The 17,986-nt window shown below is 41.5% G+C and overlaps 1 protein-coding gene across 1 annotated transcript in view; it reads left to right on the forward strand.

Annotated features, from left to right (window-relative positions):
* The window catches only part of slc36a1 (solute carrier family 36 member 1), a 33,402-nt gene extending 16,233 nt beyond the window's left edge, over window positions 1–17,169 (forward strand). Inside the window, exon 12 of the mRNA XM_083905814.1 lies at window positions 15,092–17,169. Within this exon, the coding sequence (XP_083761940.1) occupies window positions 15,092–15,366 (275 nt within the window). The 3' untranslated portion in view covers window positions 15,367–17,169. The remainder of the gene's footprint in view (window positions 1–15,091) is intronic.
* Window positions 17,170–17,986: the final 817 nt, after the last annotated feature.

Consider the following 17,986-nt stretch of genomic DNA (forward strand, 5'->3'; position numbering starts at 1 on the left):
ATATATATAACTATAGGACTCTTCGAAAAAAAAAGAGCTAAACTAGCATTGCCTGAAGAAAATCAATAACCCTAATCAATTTAAGGAAAACAAACTAAATACACGTGGGAACAGCAGGCAAACTAATGAAAAACCAGTTATCTCTGGAATAATTCTCTCTTGGTTCCATCGATATAATATCGTCGTTAAAGTATCTTTCTTTTCTTGGCCCCAACCTCCAACTCCGGAGGAGTGACTCAGTGTCCACAAGAACATCTTCAAACCACTATATTATAGATAATAAATCATGTTTAGTACCAGTTAGCACAGAGAGCAATGAACACTCGTGTATCTCTGAAAACACTTGTTCCTCTGTCTCCTGTTTGTCACGTGGACGGAAATTAAAGCCAATAACTAAACAATCACGCGTGGACTCTGCCGCTCTGCTTCCTCACCTACTTAAGACGGCAGCAAACAGTTCCCTGTAATTGCTCTGCTGAGCTGTTTTTAGCAGCAATAATCCTGCAATTGCCATTGATTCCCATTGATTTTTTTTCCAGCTCTGCTGTTGCCGTCGTCTCGTGCCTCCTCGGTTGCGCTGCGGGGATAATGTGTGCAGGTGCAGAGGCACGGCCAAGTCATTTAAAGTTCATTATGCTGTATTCTCTTGCATCTTTCATAAAATACATCTACGACGTCGGAACTGTACACATTACAGTCCAATAAAGCGTAATAAACACTCTATAAAGACTTTGAGTGCAGCGACACTTGGTGAGAGTCTCATTCACCTTGACACCGGTGCATTCATCTGCTTTACTTTGATCCTTTTCACTGCTCGCTACAGACGGCCGTGGTCTTAACTCCATCGGCCATCACAGCGAGTTTTCACCGGGAAACTGAACAATGCCGGATTTTTTGCCTGATTTAAAGGTCACATAGAGTGGTCCTGTTGCACATGTATGTTAGTTATGGAGGTCTACTATATTAACTTGTTTTTATGGTCAAAAACCTCCTAGTTGTTGTAAACGAGCCGATTGAGATCCTCTTTTCTGACAGTGTTCGTCAGCCGCGATGTTTCAGAGTGAACTCTGACCCCCAGAAGACAGAGTCTTGTGATTGGCCAGTACTATTCAGCACACCAGCTCTCAGAAGCGCAGCTCCCCCCTCTGGAACGGTGGATGCACTGCTACTCATTATCAAAACATTGTTTTAACAATGTTTAAAAATAGCTTTGTCACGACTCCCCGCCGCAAATCTGGTCTTGCTGTGATTGGAGAGATTGGAGCCTGTCTCTGCTGCCCCCTACTGTCTAGGGTTAGACAATGGATGTTTACTGCGGTGTCGTAAAAATACGTGCTCCAAAACTGTAGGGGGCGAGCTCCGATAATCGTTAGTTCACCATTGACTTTGCACTTAATTTGGTGGTGCAACAGATTTAAAACGCGGACGTTTTGCTCCATCGCTTTAGTCCTTTTAGCCGTTTAAACTGAGCATTGGGAACACAAAGAACCCGGGTTCATGTCTTCATTTCCTACTGTCGTCGTCTTAAGATACATCAGGTGTTGTTGCATCAAAAGGCTTGAAGGTAGAGCACAGATAATGATCGCGCTGGTGAATCTCTGATTGGTACAGAACAATGGGACTGAGACACTTCTGAATTCTTCTGAATGTTAGGAATCACTGTAACAGACAGACAAAAACAGAATCCTTTTCCATGTCTGAAAAACATTACTTCTGCACCAGCTAAAGGCCACGGTCAGATGAAGCCAAGAGGAATACATCATACCATCAGCAGAAAGCACTGATTTGATCCCAGGGTCAAAAGAGTGGACACACTCCACTGTTGAGCTGCATTTTTAGAGTTTCTGACCATAAATAATTGGCCACAAGGACCACACTTGGCAGAGTCCACTGCCCGACAAATAAATGTGCTTGACCCGCTGCCAGATATACAAACACTCTAACTCCATTTTTATGAGGAGTATAGGGTTTCCACTCCACAAGCCACAAAGATTTGTCTCCTCTGAGGCCACCGGGACCATGACGAGCTAAATCTGCACTCAAGTTTGGGCTTTCTCCGAAAAACTGCCCTCCAGGGTCTGTTTGTGAGACTGCAACTGTCCAAAAAAAAGCCACAACTCTGGTAATTTACAGAAAGTCTCAAGCCACTTCCAGGTGATGAGTTGGGAACACAGCAGGCAAAAGGTGAAGATAATTCACAAGCAGGCGGACAAATGTCCTGTTTGCCAGACCCAGACAATCTCCCGATGCATTCATCAGACTGAAATGGGCAAGCCAATATTCTAGAGTTTAAAAAAACACAGAGACTTTGGTTGGTCTGTTGTCTGCTGTTGATAGAGTTTAATAGCATTTGGAATCTATCGTGTTGTGTCTGTGTCTGGATTTTATCATCCGTTACTTGAGTTACGGCCTCCTATATTACTTAGATACTACTCTGATATGCTAGGTAACCCTGACCCTAACCCATGTTGATTGTGATAAACCGTAGGATTGCGACATAAATCCAAAACAACAGTGTTCTGAAAGCCAAATTACAGAGCGAAAATCCAAAGTATCGCAGATAAAGAAAACAAACAATTATCCCCACATTACACTTAAAGATAAATAAGTATACTAAGTAGATAACTCTCAGAAAACCCCTTAAAGTCACGAGGACCACACAAAATGTCCTCATAAAGATAGGTTTAAATCAAAATGCTTGGATTGAGAATAGACTACAGGCTTAGACTACAGGCTTAGATTACAAGTTTAGACTATACAATTAGACTGTACGCCTAAACTACATGCCTAGACCACACCCTTAGACTACAGACTTGGACTACACACTTGGACTACACGCTTGGACTACACGCTTAGACTACACGCTTAGACCAAACCCTTAGACTACAGACTTGGACTACACGCTTAGACTACACCCTTAGACTACAGACTTGGACTACATGCTTAGACTACACACTTAGACCCTCTAACTGAGCTCATAGGCGTAGGAATCAGGATTTTTTTTTAAAGCTTATATTTAAAAGTATAACCAGTATTTGCAGACTGTAACTCATCAGGTTAAGATTTGTACGGAATCTTACAAAAGTACATTTGCGAGTTCCAGATTTTATTCTAAGTGTAACCGAGAAGCCACTGTCTTAATTAAGGCTCGATTAATCGAGATTGTAGCAATTAAACGCGCAAGGAAAAAGCAGATGTCTTCAATGTTAACACGTACCTGTCTCCTAAAGGCCTGGGAAACAGCAATTAGCGATTTCAAACGGCTGATAATACGGATATTGTCAATCCTGGCGCCTAATAAACAATTAAGTGGAAAATATGTAAATCTTATTCGCGGCGAGGAAAAGGTCCAGCTTCACTTCATTGCCATTCCGTTCACACCGTTTCGTATGGAATAATATCGCGAGTCACGGCCGAGTTATTGAGTTACAGGACCACGGACGGCCCTTGTTAGCCCCAGGATCTTCATTTCCTTTATTAGCTGTGATTGGAACCTATAGAGAATTTATGCAGATGACGTCGGCTACGCCGCGCAGGTTTCCGCACATGCATGTTGATAAGCCAATAAACGCGAAAATATGCATACATGCGGCCACTTCATGCCCGCGGGTCATTTGCAAAGCAGCCTCTGGTCTCACCGGTGCTGAGTGTGTGTGTGTGTGTGTGTGTGTGCTGCAACAAGAACAGACACTGATGCACGTTTGGATGAATAAGACGAGGAATTGGGTTCCGCTTAATCGCGTTTCCGCTCCTGTAAACATATCAATGAGCGGGAGAGTAATTTTTAGTCCAGAGACCAAATGGAAATGGACGAAATTCAAAAAAAGAAAAAGTGCATCATCGGCGCACGTGTTGATTAAATCTTGTAGAGAAGAGGTTTAGTCTTTGAATCGAGAGCAGACGTTGGATCATAATTGTCTGGAGGGAAAAGCTGTAACTGGGCTGCCCTTCTTCATCAAACCCTAGTTTGTTTGCTCGAAATGATATATTTTTTCCCCATTTTCACCAAGTATATTAACACTTGTTTACATCAAATTGAATTTGTGAAATGTGGAAATACATCCCACAGTTCAAATTTCGCTTGGCTCTTTTCTATCAACAAAAACAAAATATAAACTGACTTCTGCACAATTACAATCACATTTTGTAAAGCCTGAAGATGTGAATCCCCCCCCCCCCGCCCAGTATGTCCATATAAGGAGTTGTGTATTATTCCAACAGAAGAATATTTAATCTCAGAAATGTCTACTGTAAGAAGAAATGTGAAAGTAAAGAAATAGGCAAAAAATGTAAATCACTTATTTAATCACTCTTTAACCATTTTCAAATGCCTTTGAAATGATGGGGAAATGCCACAGGAAGTGCAGTCGTGACTGATGTCCCTAAATTTTTCCATTTCCCACAAACCTTGATGTTCATCAGTTTTTTCCTCCCCCCCGTCAGTGGGATAAGAGTTAAAAGAGAGGACAGCCTTGAGCAAACTCTCCCTCTCTTCTATACTGTGCTATGTGACTTATAGTCTCACTCGAAAGGTCAGTTCATTTCAATGCAGAGAGATTTCTTTTGAAGTGAACTGTATTGTAATTGCTTACGCTTTCCATCACTGTGGGGATTACAGAGTCTCTGAGTGGCAGTTGTACGTATATGCTGAGAAGCTTGGCTTTTGTTTCTTTCCAGATTAACATTATTTTGCAGGGTTTAATGAGGATGTCCTCAAGGCCAAGGCTTTCAGTTGTCTTAAACAGTTCTATTATTATTATTATTTGAGTGTTTGAGTGCTTTAATCTTAGACTCTGACAGTTTGGTTAGGCTCTAGGTTTAGTACAGTACGGTACAGTTTGGAATGGTAAAGCCCTGGGTCAGGCTTGCGTTTCATCTGGGAACAGTATCTTTACCTGGTAGGCGGGGTTTAGGCTCTTGAGTCCAACCCGATGTCTGTGGACGACCACATCAAATGAGACATGCTTGGATTGTGGCTGTTTGTTTCAAGAAGACGTCAAACTTCGTATGAGAATATACTACACACTGAGACTAAACGCTGAGACTACATGCGTAGGCTATACAGTTAGACTACATGCATAGACTACATGCTTAGACTACATAGTTAGACTACACACTTAGACTACACGCTTAGACTACACACTGAGACTACACACTGAGACTACACACTGAGACTATATGCTTAGACTCCACACTGAGACTAAACCCTGAGACTACATGCTTAGGCTACACAGTCAGACTACATGCATAGACTACATGCTTAGACTACATAGTTAGACTACACCCTTAGACTATACGCTTAGACTACACCCTTAGACTACACGCTTAGACTACACACTGAGACTACACGCTGAGACTATATGCTTAGACTACACAGTTAGACTACACAGTTAGACTACACGCTTAGACTCCACACTGAGACAAAACCCTGAGACTACATGCTTAGACTACACAGTTAGACTACACGCTGAGACTACATGCTTAGGCTACACAGTTAGACTACATGCATAGACTACACACTTAGACTACACACTTAGACTACACCCTTAGACTACACACTTAGACTACACACTTAGACTATACGCTTAGACTACACGGATAATTCGGATTTATCCGACTTTCGTCCCGTATATTTGCATCGCGTCCAAAGTGTACAAAGACCTTAACTTAACAAAATAAATGACGTCAGACATTTTTTAAGTAAATGACGAGTTGTCCAGCAGAGGGAGCTGTGTGATTTGTGCAGAACTTCCTGCACATACTGTATATCTTTGAAACAAAAATGGATATGAACGGGACACCTCCAGGCAGCTTATTTCTCTCCATAGTACCCCACATATTTCTATACCCGTGCTCCCATAGTGGCTGCGTAATAGACCGTGGAACGTATTCCCTGCGTCGTTCCAGTCCTGCATCGCAGCGATATTGGCGGCTCCGTCTCTTTCGTTTCATTTCCTCTCTGAAAGTGCTTCCTTTGTCTGAGTCACTTTGCCACAGGCTGGATCTGAGCGGCTCGTTGATGGGAACGAGAGAGGACGTGGCGACGATCGCGTGAGTCTTCTTTACTTCGTCCTGGAGACCTGTGGCTCAAAGGTGGCGTGCCACTGTGGGGGGGGGGGTGCGTGCTGCATGTTGTCCAACTTCAGGGCTGTCATTCTTGTTTTGTTTTTTACCCTTTGAGAAACATGCACCACGTTCACCTTTACGTCCGTGTGGCCTTTGCTTTCTGAGCAGTGAGTCCAAGATAAGACCGTGATGTGTCCAAAGATATATTAAAACAAAAGAAACGATAAACTGCATGAATACAGAATACATCACGTCGCAAAAACTTTTTTGAAAAAGCATTTTCACCCTCGTGTGAAGCAGCCATGACTAGATTCCCAAAGCTGTTATCTGAAATCTTCTTCACAGTGAATGACAGTGTTTGATTTGTTGTTTCCCAAACCTGGAAAAAGATGAAAAGCCTGAGATGATGACGACGACGAGTCGATCATCAAAATCAGTCAATAATCAATGAGTTGTTCTACGATGATGATGTGATGATATTTATCTGTTACAGGCAAATTAAAAAGTCTGAATTTACTTTCTAAATCGTCACTTTTACAAGAGAAAGTGCAGCCACAAATCACATTTACGACTTCAGATGATGACCTTTTTTTTTGTGGTCTTTTGAGCCTGAAAAATGCTAGCTTTAATAATTAATGCTAGCTCACGACAAGAAAAGACTGTGTGATGAAGACGGGTCAGCCTGAGGTCTTTAACGGGGAACTCCCACTGGACGGTGAAGGTCATCCTCACCCTGTCCCTGACTTTTATCTTTTATTTCCTTTGCATTTCACAGTGTCCGTCATGAACGCTGCACTCCGCCCATACATATATATATATATATATATATATGTACATATATATATATATATATATATATATGTACATATATATATATATATATATATGTATATATATATGTACATATATATATATATATATATGTATATATATATGTATATATATATATATATATATATATATATATATATATACATATATATCACATATATACTGTATATATATATATATACATATATATATATATATATATGTATATATATATATATATGTATATATATATATATATATATATATATATATATATATATATATATATATATATGTATGAAGGTATCACACAATGAAATGTCACATGTCCACCAACAGAAATGACAGACTAAAAAGGTCTATAATGACATTTCCACCTGCCGCACAACAAAGACAGAATGGCAGCTCATTACGTCTGCTGTGTATAGTTTGTCCTCTTTTCACCCGGAGTCGAATCCCTCGTTTGCGATTTTTTCCGGACGTCTTCGCGGCCTTTGTCGACGTCACCTTTTTCCATCAAAGTCGGCGAATGACCCGCGATTGTTTGTTTTTTTTCCCCGGCGAAACTTCCCCAGATCGACGCGCTTGTCCTCGTAATCTTAAAACCGTGATCGCTCGCTCACCTGCGTTCCATTTTTCCTCGAGATGCACGTTATTTATTTTCTAGAGATTGACTGGCATGTCGCCGGCCTCGGGGGAAACTGGGGTTAACGTATATGTGTGTGTGTCTTTAAACTCCTCTTTCCAAAGAAAGCCAGAAAGTCTGCGTGACCAAGTGTCGCAGTTTTATTAACTTTCAAAAAGTGATTACAAAGCTGTGGTTTATAATAGATTAGTGAACATATTTACCCTGAAAACACTGATTTTTAAATCCCAGTGAGCTAAATACAGGTCAAATGAAACAAGAGCTGAAACAATTAATTGATTAATCGGTTACTAAATTAATCGTCAAGCATTTTTCATGATTAAAACCAGATTTGATTGTTTTAGCTTCTTAAATGTGAATATTTTCTCGGTTTCTTTAAGAAATCATTAAAACTGAATCATTTTGGTTTGTGGACAAAAACAAAGACATTGGAGAACATCATCATTTCCAGGTTTGACAAACACTGATTTGAAACATTTTTTCTTTATGGACCAAACGATTCATCGATTAATCGAGAAAATAATCGACAGATTAAGCGATTACGAAAATGAACGTTAGTTGTGGCTCAAAATGAAACTCAGATTACCTCCTAATCTGAGGAATACAAACTCACTGTTTTCCTTGGAGAGCGTTATAACGACAGCTTGTGCTACCTGATTATTATTTTTTGTAAGTCTTCAACAACCATCAGTTACCATTAATTGAATTGGTGAATGTGATCGAGGCACATCCTGTTTCCGCCTGGCGAAAAAGCCGTTTGATTGCTCTCACAATTTATCCCCAGGGCTGGAATAAATCAATTTTGGCCTCCCAAGAAATCCTCTCCATTTGCGTTGGTTGTAGGATGGAGAAGGAATAGATTAGAGAGGACGGATCACTCCGACCAGAAACACTCGTTTAGGAGGATTCGTTTTTATGAAAATCCTTGTGTTTTTTTCTTTAACTTCCACTGCCTACGCTCAGCTTTAGAGAACCAGGAGAGAACTCGCTGAAGTTTTGCCTGCCATCTTGTGTTTATATGCTTAATCCAAGGCTTGGATTTTAGTTGTACTTTAACCCTCAGGAGACATTTTTGTTCAAACGTAAACGGAGAACTTGTTTTGAATCATTTCGCTGTCTTTCAATTAAAATAGTTTTAGTTTGGTGTGAGAAAACGAGGCATTTTATTTATTCTTTAAGCCTTATTGACCAGGGCCTCACAGTGAGATGGTCACTGGTTTGGATCCCGCTATGACCAAGGACCTCTGGAGCCAGTATCGCTTTTACCCAATCCATCCGGCATGTTTCCAAGGTTGTGAAAGAACGATTGACCGTTGCCACTTCCTTCCAGAAACTCTGAATTCAGAATTCGGAACTTTTTCCGATGCATGAACCCAGAACCGTCCACCTTTTTTGAACTCATGAGGGAAATGAGGCGTTTTTTTTTTTTTTTTGTCATTTTAGACAAAATGGCAGAGGAGGCTCATTTGCTGCCAAGTTAATTATCATTAGAGATAATGACTGCTGAGGTCACTGGTATTTTATTGCCGGCAATAATTACGCTCTATCTGGAAAAATGTAAATCACCGTGTTTCAGAGGTTTATAACCTTTTCTTTTCAGCGCCGTGGTTTATAGTTTTGTCAGCTCAGACTGACAAATATGCCGCACTTAACCACCTCTGAACTCCAGCGATTCATCCCACAAGCCTCGTCCAGGGAAATGACACAAGTTCTTTGTTAGAGACATTTAGCCCTTAGCAAGGGCTTGGTTTTTACAGGACGTATACAAGAGGAGAAATAATCACCTCAGTGAAATGTTCTCCTCTTGCAAAGTCGTTCCACTTTAATTTCACTTCCAATTAAATGCTACAAGGTTAAAGCTACGAGGTAAAGACACGAATAAAGACTAGATAGAATTTAAATGAAAACTATTGTGATGTAGCTATAGCTCAGCGTGAGATTAACGGTGATGTTCTCAAATGTCTTGGTTTGAGTTTGAATGGTTTCTTTGTTTTAATGGAGCAAAGAACTACAGGATTTAAGAAGCTGAAAAATAGGAGAATTCGTTCATAATAATCGATCGCTCATTGGAACCCCAGGGATTAAAACATTACTTTAGTCCACTTACAAAAGCTAAAAGCTAAAATCTACTCATGGCTCTGGTCTACGGTATTGTGAGAACACTTTCACAGCAGATTCTTGCCATTTGACAGCCTTTTTCTCACGGGAAACTGAAGGTTGTGTCACTTTGTCAACCTCTGCCTCCCTGCACCCAATTCCATGGAGAAGATCAGCGAGTTCAAATGTGTCATTTACCTAAGTGACACACATTCACCACAAGAGGCAGCAGCAGCTCCAGTGTCCCTGTCTGCTAAAATTGCAGATATTTTTCTTTAGACTAGTGCAAGGGTTAGGGTTAGTGTTAGGTGGAAAAGGATGTCTGAAGGGTTGATAAATTGGGAAACGTAATGTTAAAATATGAGGATTAGCGGCTCTTATAGCCCTAAATCTGTAGACCTTTTAAAGTCAGTCCTGACAGCTCTTCAAACTGATGAATCCACCCTTACTTACAGCAAGCATCATCATCTATGTCCTACGTTTACATAAACTGTTCTTTTGGTGTAAAATGTCCATAGTTTGATTTTAAGCCTCACGGGATCTTCTTTAGATGAAGCGTTGACCTCCAGAGACGCAGATCAGAGGTTGTGACGCTCATTAAACGGTCGTGACTCGTCTTCTGGATAAACTGACCACGGAGCGTGACGTGTTGGGATCCCCGTTGCTGGTCACGACTTTGGTGAATCCCTGACCTTTTCTAATTTGTTGTGTTTAGGCCGGTGTTTCCTGAGGGGAGAGGTTGTCAGAGCTGGGGTGAGCTCCCGCTCTGCTGTGGCCTCAGACGTTGATATAACGTCAGCGTCGCTCTGATTGTTTTTATTCCAGAGTGTTGGTGGAAGTTGTTCCCGGCTCCACGCTGATCAGCTGCGCTCCTCGCTAATTAACATTAGCATACGATGCAGACCTTGACGCCTTGTTGGGCTCGGTGAAGGCGTCGTGGGAAGACCGAGCTTCCCCTCGTCTTTAATGAGCTGCAGCTCAGGCAGCTCTGGGTGCAACAGATGAACGTTGGCCTCCAGTTGCAGGAGCTGGAGGCTACCGGGTCCTGTGGTTTCTTCCTCTGTGGTGTTTGCTCGCGGCAAGGTGAAGGCAGTGTTTGGTACGTCCCAGTTGACTGTGGATGATCTGTTCCGGTCTTTGATGCCTCCTCAGTGCAGTCCCTGCTTCCGTGTTTTGACTCCACCCAGCTGTTTCTCCCAGCGGAGAGAAAATTTTATTTTTAGGTTCACAAACTTCCTACTTTTTTCGTTTTCTTCTTCTGGTTGATTTTATTTTGCCCCAGATGCCCAGATGCGGAACTTGCACGATACTTGTGCGTCAAATCGTGGTCATCGCGTCAATCACGTTAAAAATGTTTAACTTTGGCGACAAAAACGCAATGACGTGATGGCCAATCAGCGCTGAGATTCTCCGGATGAAGTCATCCTTGTATCATCTGTGTATCATTCGTTTTTCAAAATAAAACCACAAGACAAAAAAAGAAAGAAAATAATTTATTTTCTCGTAGATTTGCCACTATTAATCTCGTAAAATCTGCAAATTTATTTTCTCTTAGATTTGCCACTGTTAATCTCGTAAATCTGCAACTTTTTTCTCGAAATATTACCCCGCTCCCTCGGTCTGTAATTGTTTTTTTTCTTCTTCATACTTGGCCTTAATACGCCGTCGTAAAAAGCTGAAAATAATCCTCCTGTCCAGCCACACTTCTTCTTCTTTGGTTTGTTTTGCAGGCCATCTGATAGCGTTCTAGTTCAGGTCACTATCGGGTCACGTAACTTGTATTTATCAAAATTGGATTGAACGGGATTATTGTGTGTGGACACTCGGAGCTGTGTGCGAAACGTCTGCAGAGAAGAAACCGTTGTCTTGTGTGGTTTCACTACGCCACATGGAGCCAGACACAGCAACGTTAAAATTGGGTTTGTATTAAACGCTGACGTTCAACACAGTAAATATCAACCAATACAAATGCGCCTAATTGCTCGCAGAGTACGTGAACGTAGGACCAGGATCTGCTGTGAACTCTCCTATAATCGAGATGAATATTCAGTGAGCGTTTTCATGGCTTTTGCCGTTTCACAAACACTTAAAACTCTGATGCGTTCGTCTGACCTTGGCGTCGCACACTGCGTGGATTGCAGAAAGCACTCTAAATTTAAGTTAGCATGATCAAACCGTCATCAACCGTCGTCGTGATTTCCCTCACATTTTTCTACCTCTTCACCATCTCTGTGGTTCTCTGAAGGAGCGCCTGGCCGTGTGAAGAGCTCTCTGGCATTCCGATCAGGTTCTGATAGCTGAGCAGAGCTCAGTATTGTCTTTCTTTTTCCAACACGTTGCCTTTGTTTTTGACAGTCGGAGACTCAGAATCAGTGTGCTCTCCGCGTTCCGTCCTCGGCCCTTTGAAGAAGCCTGATCGCGCACATTCTGCCGTCCGGGGCTTTTAGCTCAAGCCCTCGTGGTTCATTTGCTATGAAAGCTCAGCGCTCGCGCTCCTCCGCTAACACCTTCCTTGTTTGATGCCTCGGATGCAGTTTGAAGAGCACCCTTCAATAGCGGGGGGAGTTTCCCCAGAGGTGAAGAGGGGTTTACTCCCAGGGAGTGCGGCGGCGAGGCTCCCTCTCGCGTTTCCTGTCACATTAAAGCTCAACCTTGCTCAACCTTTGATTGACTTAAGTGAGCGCGCGGCGGGAAAGAGATTGATTGCGGTTCACAGAGCGTTTCATCAGCCGGTCGTTACAGGTGTCCGACACGTCCTCTCCGCTCGCTCTGGCTCTGTTTGTAGTAAATCAAACCACACACGGGTGTCAGGGTTTGATCAGAACAAACACTGATACACTACTTACTGCTTAGTGACATCCACTCTTATTGATACTGAACTCACCACCCTAAAACTAAGGGTTAGGGTTTACGTCCAAACCTTTGAACGGTAATGTGTATTTAATGATCACTACCATTCAAAGGTTTGGGCTCACCTGTACAATTTTTTCCATTAAAAGTCAGACTTTTATTCATCAAAAGAGTTGCAAAATGAATAGAAAATATAGTCAAGTCTAGTGCTGTGCAATAGGTTAACGCATGACACGTTTCCATGACGACTGAGCGGCAAAAGATACGCATGACGTGCCACGACACCGGAGTCCAGGCACCCTTACCAGTGAGCTCCGTTAGCTGCATTAGCTCCTTTTAGTGCCGTTAGCGCGCCTACAGCTGTCTGTTTATTAAACCAAAAGAGCAGCGCTACAAATAACGTTAGCGTACCTGTGTTACTGCGTATGCGTGCCTCCGTTTTTAAAGTTTAGCGTCACTTTACAGACTCCTTTTAACAATCCGGAGTCACGTAAACGTGACGTCACTCGCGTCTTTTTCCGGTCAGTCGTCGTGGAAACGCGTCGTGCGTTGACGCCGTTATACGCCGTTGACGCGTTAACGTTTGACAGCCCTAGTCGGGATATTGACAAGATTAGAAACAATGATTTTTATTCCAAATAATAATGTTTCCCCTTTGTCAAAGAAGCAGCGAAACTAGCAAATAACATTATTGCACAAGGATTTTCAAGGGTTTTCTACTCGTCCAATAGCCTTCTAACGCCGTTAGCAAACACAATGTACCATTAGAACACTGGAAATGGGCCTCTATACATATTCTATTAAAAAACAGACGTTTGCAGCTAGAATAGTCTTAATGTATAGAGTGTATTTAATGTTATATTCATTGGAAAAAAGTGCCTTTCCTTCAAAAAATAAGTACATTTCTAAGTGACCTCAAACTTTTGAATGGTATTCAGGTCAAACCTTTCATGATGAGCCATTTTCAAGATTTTCTCAATGTGAGGAACCGGTTTAAGTTTAAGTTTAACACCCTCTCAGACCACGATGACCTGACTTGTAGTCCAACGTCAAACATGGCAGCTTCAACTGTCACATTAATATCGATCGTGACGCCGTTTGGCCAGTGAGGAACCGTCACTTGCTTTACTTCATAACCCATCCGTTTCGTTGTCAGCGAATACAGAAATAAAGCTCCCCTCAGCTGAGACAAACGCTGGTTTTTATCCAATCACAGCTGCCTCACACAGTTTATATCCATGGAGAAGAAACAAGTGAAGGTGACTCTTGTCCCTGGCGGCTTCAGCTGCACAGTCACCAGTTCTAACATGTGAAAAACAGGCTCCTCAATCACAGCTTTATTTCTCACCATCACTGTTACTCTCTCCTCCTCGTGCTCTTCCCATCAAATTGCCATCTCTGTGGCCTTATCCGTCTCTTTTACGTCTCCCTTTATTCTCCAACTGTGATTCACTGTATTCCGCTGTTTTCCGGCTCTTTTAAACCTCCTCCTCCTCCTCCGTCCTTTTATCTAACGCGCTTCAGAATTTCCTTCCACTGAAGAAAGATGAAAAATTGTCCGCTCCACTTCGTCGACACTCGCTTTCCTCGTCCTCGCTGTTCCATCACACGCGATCGCTCGGGTGTGACAGGTGGGTGACGGGAGGTGGAGAATGATTGAAATAGTAAATCACCGACATGAAAAGGAATCGGCTGTAACATGAGTGAGGGTCACCGAGTGCACGGGTTTTTAAAGTCGTCCATCGCCTCGATGACCTCGCACGCTCAGGCTTAATCGCTTTTTATCAGGTCGTGGTTTTTGTTTTTCAGGTAAAATCTTTCCTACAAAATTAAAATCCTGACTTAATACACCAACAATTCTCTTTAAGCCAACTTTAAACACCAACAATCCTATTAAACCCAACTTTAAACACCAACATTTCTCTTAAACCCAACTTTAAACACCAACATTTCTATTAAACCCAACTTTAAACACCAACATTTCTATTAAACCCAACTTTAAACACCAACATTTCTTTTAAACCCAACTTTAAACACATACATTTCTCTTAAACCCAACTTTAAACACCAACATTTCTTTTAAACCCAACTTTAAACACATACATTTCTCTTAAACCTAACTTTAAACACCAACATTTCCATTAAGCCTGACTTTAAACACAGACAATTCTATCAAACCCGACTTTAAACACCATTTCCATTAAACCTGACTTTAAACACCAACAATTCTATCAAACCAACATCACCAACAATTCTAAACACCAACATTTCTATTAAACCTAACTTTAAACACCAACATTTCCATTAAACCCGACATTAAACACCAACATTTCTATCAAACCCAACTTAAAACACTGACAATTCTATGAAACCCGACTTTAAACATTGACAATTCAATCAAACCCGAATTTAAACACATTTAATTCTTTCAAACCCGACTTTAAACACCAACATTTCTATTAAACCCGACTTTAAACACCATCAATTCTATCAAACCCAACTTTAAACACTGACAATTCTATTAAACTCGACTTTAAACACAGAACAAACCAGAATCAAACAGAATCTAGATCCCGATGCCTCTCACCGTGCCCCTCTCTCTGTTTTCTTTTCGTCCACCAGGTGGCCTCGCCGTCCTGATCCCGGAGCTGGACCTGGTCATCTCGTTGGTGGGCTCGGTCAGCAGCAGTTTCCTGGCGCTGATCTTCCCGCCGCTGCTGCAGCTCGTGGCCTTCCACGGCGAGGGCCTGTCGCCGCTGGTGACCGTCAAGAACGTGGCCATCAGCGTGGTGGGGCTGGTCGGCTTCCTCGCGGGGACGTACGTCGCCATCGAGCAGATCGTCGCCCGCAACGCGCTCAAATACGGCGAGGCGTCCTCGTCGTACCTGGTGCAGTGACTCTCTGGCAGGTGGGACTGACTCACCCGGGGACACTCACGAACAATTCTCGGACACATTTTAATGTTTTTAGTCTCCGACTCGCTGCCGTTGGATACGCTTGGCGGCCATTTTAGGATGCATTTTTATCATTTTTATCGTTGTTTCATGATCTCTCGCCACTGTACTCGCATTTCTCAAGTCCAAGGGATTTCGTGCAATCGTTAAACGAGTTAGCGTGACTACGATAAAAAAAAAAAAAACGAAGTAATTCCTTTATGAAGGAGATTGTTTCGGAAAAGGATACTCACATTTCTCAAGTCCATCGAGATTTTGCGTAATCGGTAAACGTGTTAGCGCGACTATGATAAACCGCTAAGTAATTCCTTTATGAAAGATTCTTTCGGAAAAGAATACTCGCATTTCTCAAGTCCATCGAGATTTCATGCTATCGTTAAACGTGTTAGCGTGACTATGATAAAAAAAAGCTAAGTAAGTCCTTAACGAAGGAGATTCTTTCGGAAAATAATACTCGCATTTCTCAAGTCAGTCGAGATTTTGCGTAATCGTTAAACGTGTTAGCGTGACTATGATAAACCGCCAAGTAATTACGTTACGAAGTCGATTCTTTCGGAAAAGAATACTCGCATTTCCCAAGTCCATCGAGATTTCGCGCAATCGCTAAACGTGTTAGCGTGACTATGATAAACCGCTAAGTAATTCCTTTACGAAGGAGATTCTTTCGGAAAAGAATACTCACATTTCTCAAGTCCATCGAGATTTCATGCTATCGTTAAACGTGTTAGCGTGACTACGAGATGTAAAAGCAAAGTAATTCCTTTACGAAGGAGATTCCTTCGACAGAAATTGAACGGTACTTTATCATTTTAACTTTCACGGATTTAATATAATCGCAGTGGGAATAGTCGAACTACCTCACTAACCGGCGTCGATTTGGAGAAAATAAACAACAACAAAAAAACGCCCTTGAGTTTAACCTTCAGACCAAATCATGTAGAAAAAAAGGATGTTTGTTTTTCATCTTTATTCATAGTAAAAAAAAACAATACAAACGAACAACTGGAGGAAAACTAACATGTCAACCATGTTTTTTTCCTGTAGCGCACAAATCAACAAAACACAATTTCAGATTGAGTTACTGTCTTCATGTGGGACCTTTTCTTCTTCTTCTGTCACGGTGTCGTCGTCGTCGTCGTCGTCTTTAAAACTTTTATTTTATTATAAAAAACAGTTTTTTATGTGTTTTTACGTTTTTGAAATATTTACTAAATCAGCAATTTCTGTATATTTAATAGTTTTTTGTTTTTGTTTTTTTTAATTCAAACCTTGCATGCATTTATTTTTAGGACTTAAACACTGATTCACAGTTTAACCACAGAGACTCTGCATGTACTATAGTGTAAGATGTATGTAAAATAAAGGACGAGCTACGTCTGCGTCGCTAACAGGAAGTGAACGCGCCGTCCGTCGTCCGTGCCGCTTTTGTCGTCGGTGTTTATGACAAAAATGTTTAACAGAAATCTCGTGTGAAGGAGGTTTGTTTTTTTTCGTGAAAATGCACATTTGTTTCACGCACAAAAACGTTGTGTTTGTGTAGCTATCCAAAGAAAGACCAACTTCCATTTGACCTGTTTATTAATCGATTTTTTCTTAAATTAAGGAGTTGTTAAATTGATAAAAATCACAAAGATGGACAGTTAAAAAAAAAAAAAGGAAACAAGTCAGATTTAAATGACTTGAAGTGTTACTCAATTGTGACTTCAAACAGATTATAATCTCTTTTATTTCCATTCCTCAGATTATAGAACATTAAATGTGGCCACATGTGTTTTAATGCCAAAACAACGTCTCTTTGTCACATTTGTTTTTACTCTGCTCTCTGTTTTTGAGTCAAATGTCCTCACCTTCTGAAAATGTCCTCACCTTCTGTAAAAGTCCTCACATTCTGTAAATGTCCTCACCTTCTGGAAAAAGTTGTCACCTTTCTGAAAATGTCCTCCCCTTCTGAAAATGTCCTGCCCTTTCGAAAAAGTCCTCACCTTCTACAAAAGTACTCCCCTTCAGAAAATGTCCTCACCTTTGGAAAATGTCCTCACCTTCTGGAAAAAGTCCTCACCTTCTGAAAATGTCCTCACCTTTTGAAAAAGTCCTCACCTTCTGAAAATGTCCTCACCTTCTACAAAAGTCCTTACTTTCAGAAAATGTCCTCCCTTTCTAAAAAGTCCTCACCTTCAGAAAACGTCCTCACTTTTTGAAAACGTCCTCACCTTCTGAAAATGTCCTCCCTTTCTAAAAAGTCCTCCCGTTCAGAATATGTCCTCCCTTTCTTCTGAAGACGTCCTTGCCTCATCAAATCCAATGTTGTCTCGTTTTCTCACATATTTACTGAGCGTAAAACTCGTTTGCCTTTGCTTTACTCACACGTTCACGTCTTTGCGTCAGCGCATAAACGACTGAATAAATGAAGGACCTTGGAGCCCTGAGGGTCGACGCTGCTCACCTTTTCTTCTTCTTCTTCTTCTTTACGTTCCCTGAAGCGCTAACGCTCTCCGACATTTGCCACGTCAGCGCTCTGAGTGATCTCGCTCGCTGCCTAATTGATACAAATGAGACGGAGGCC

This window comes from Microchirus variegatus, assembly GCF_963457635.1.
Source record: "Microchirus variegatus genome assembly, chromosome: 19".
Classification (NCBI taxonomy): Eukaryota; Metazoa; Chordata; class Actinopteri; order Pleuronectiformes; family Soleidae; genus Microchirus; species Microchirus variegatus.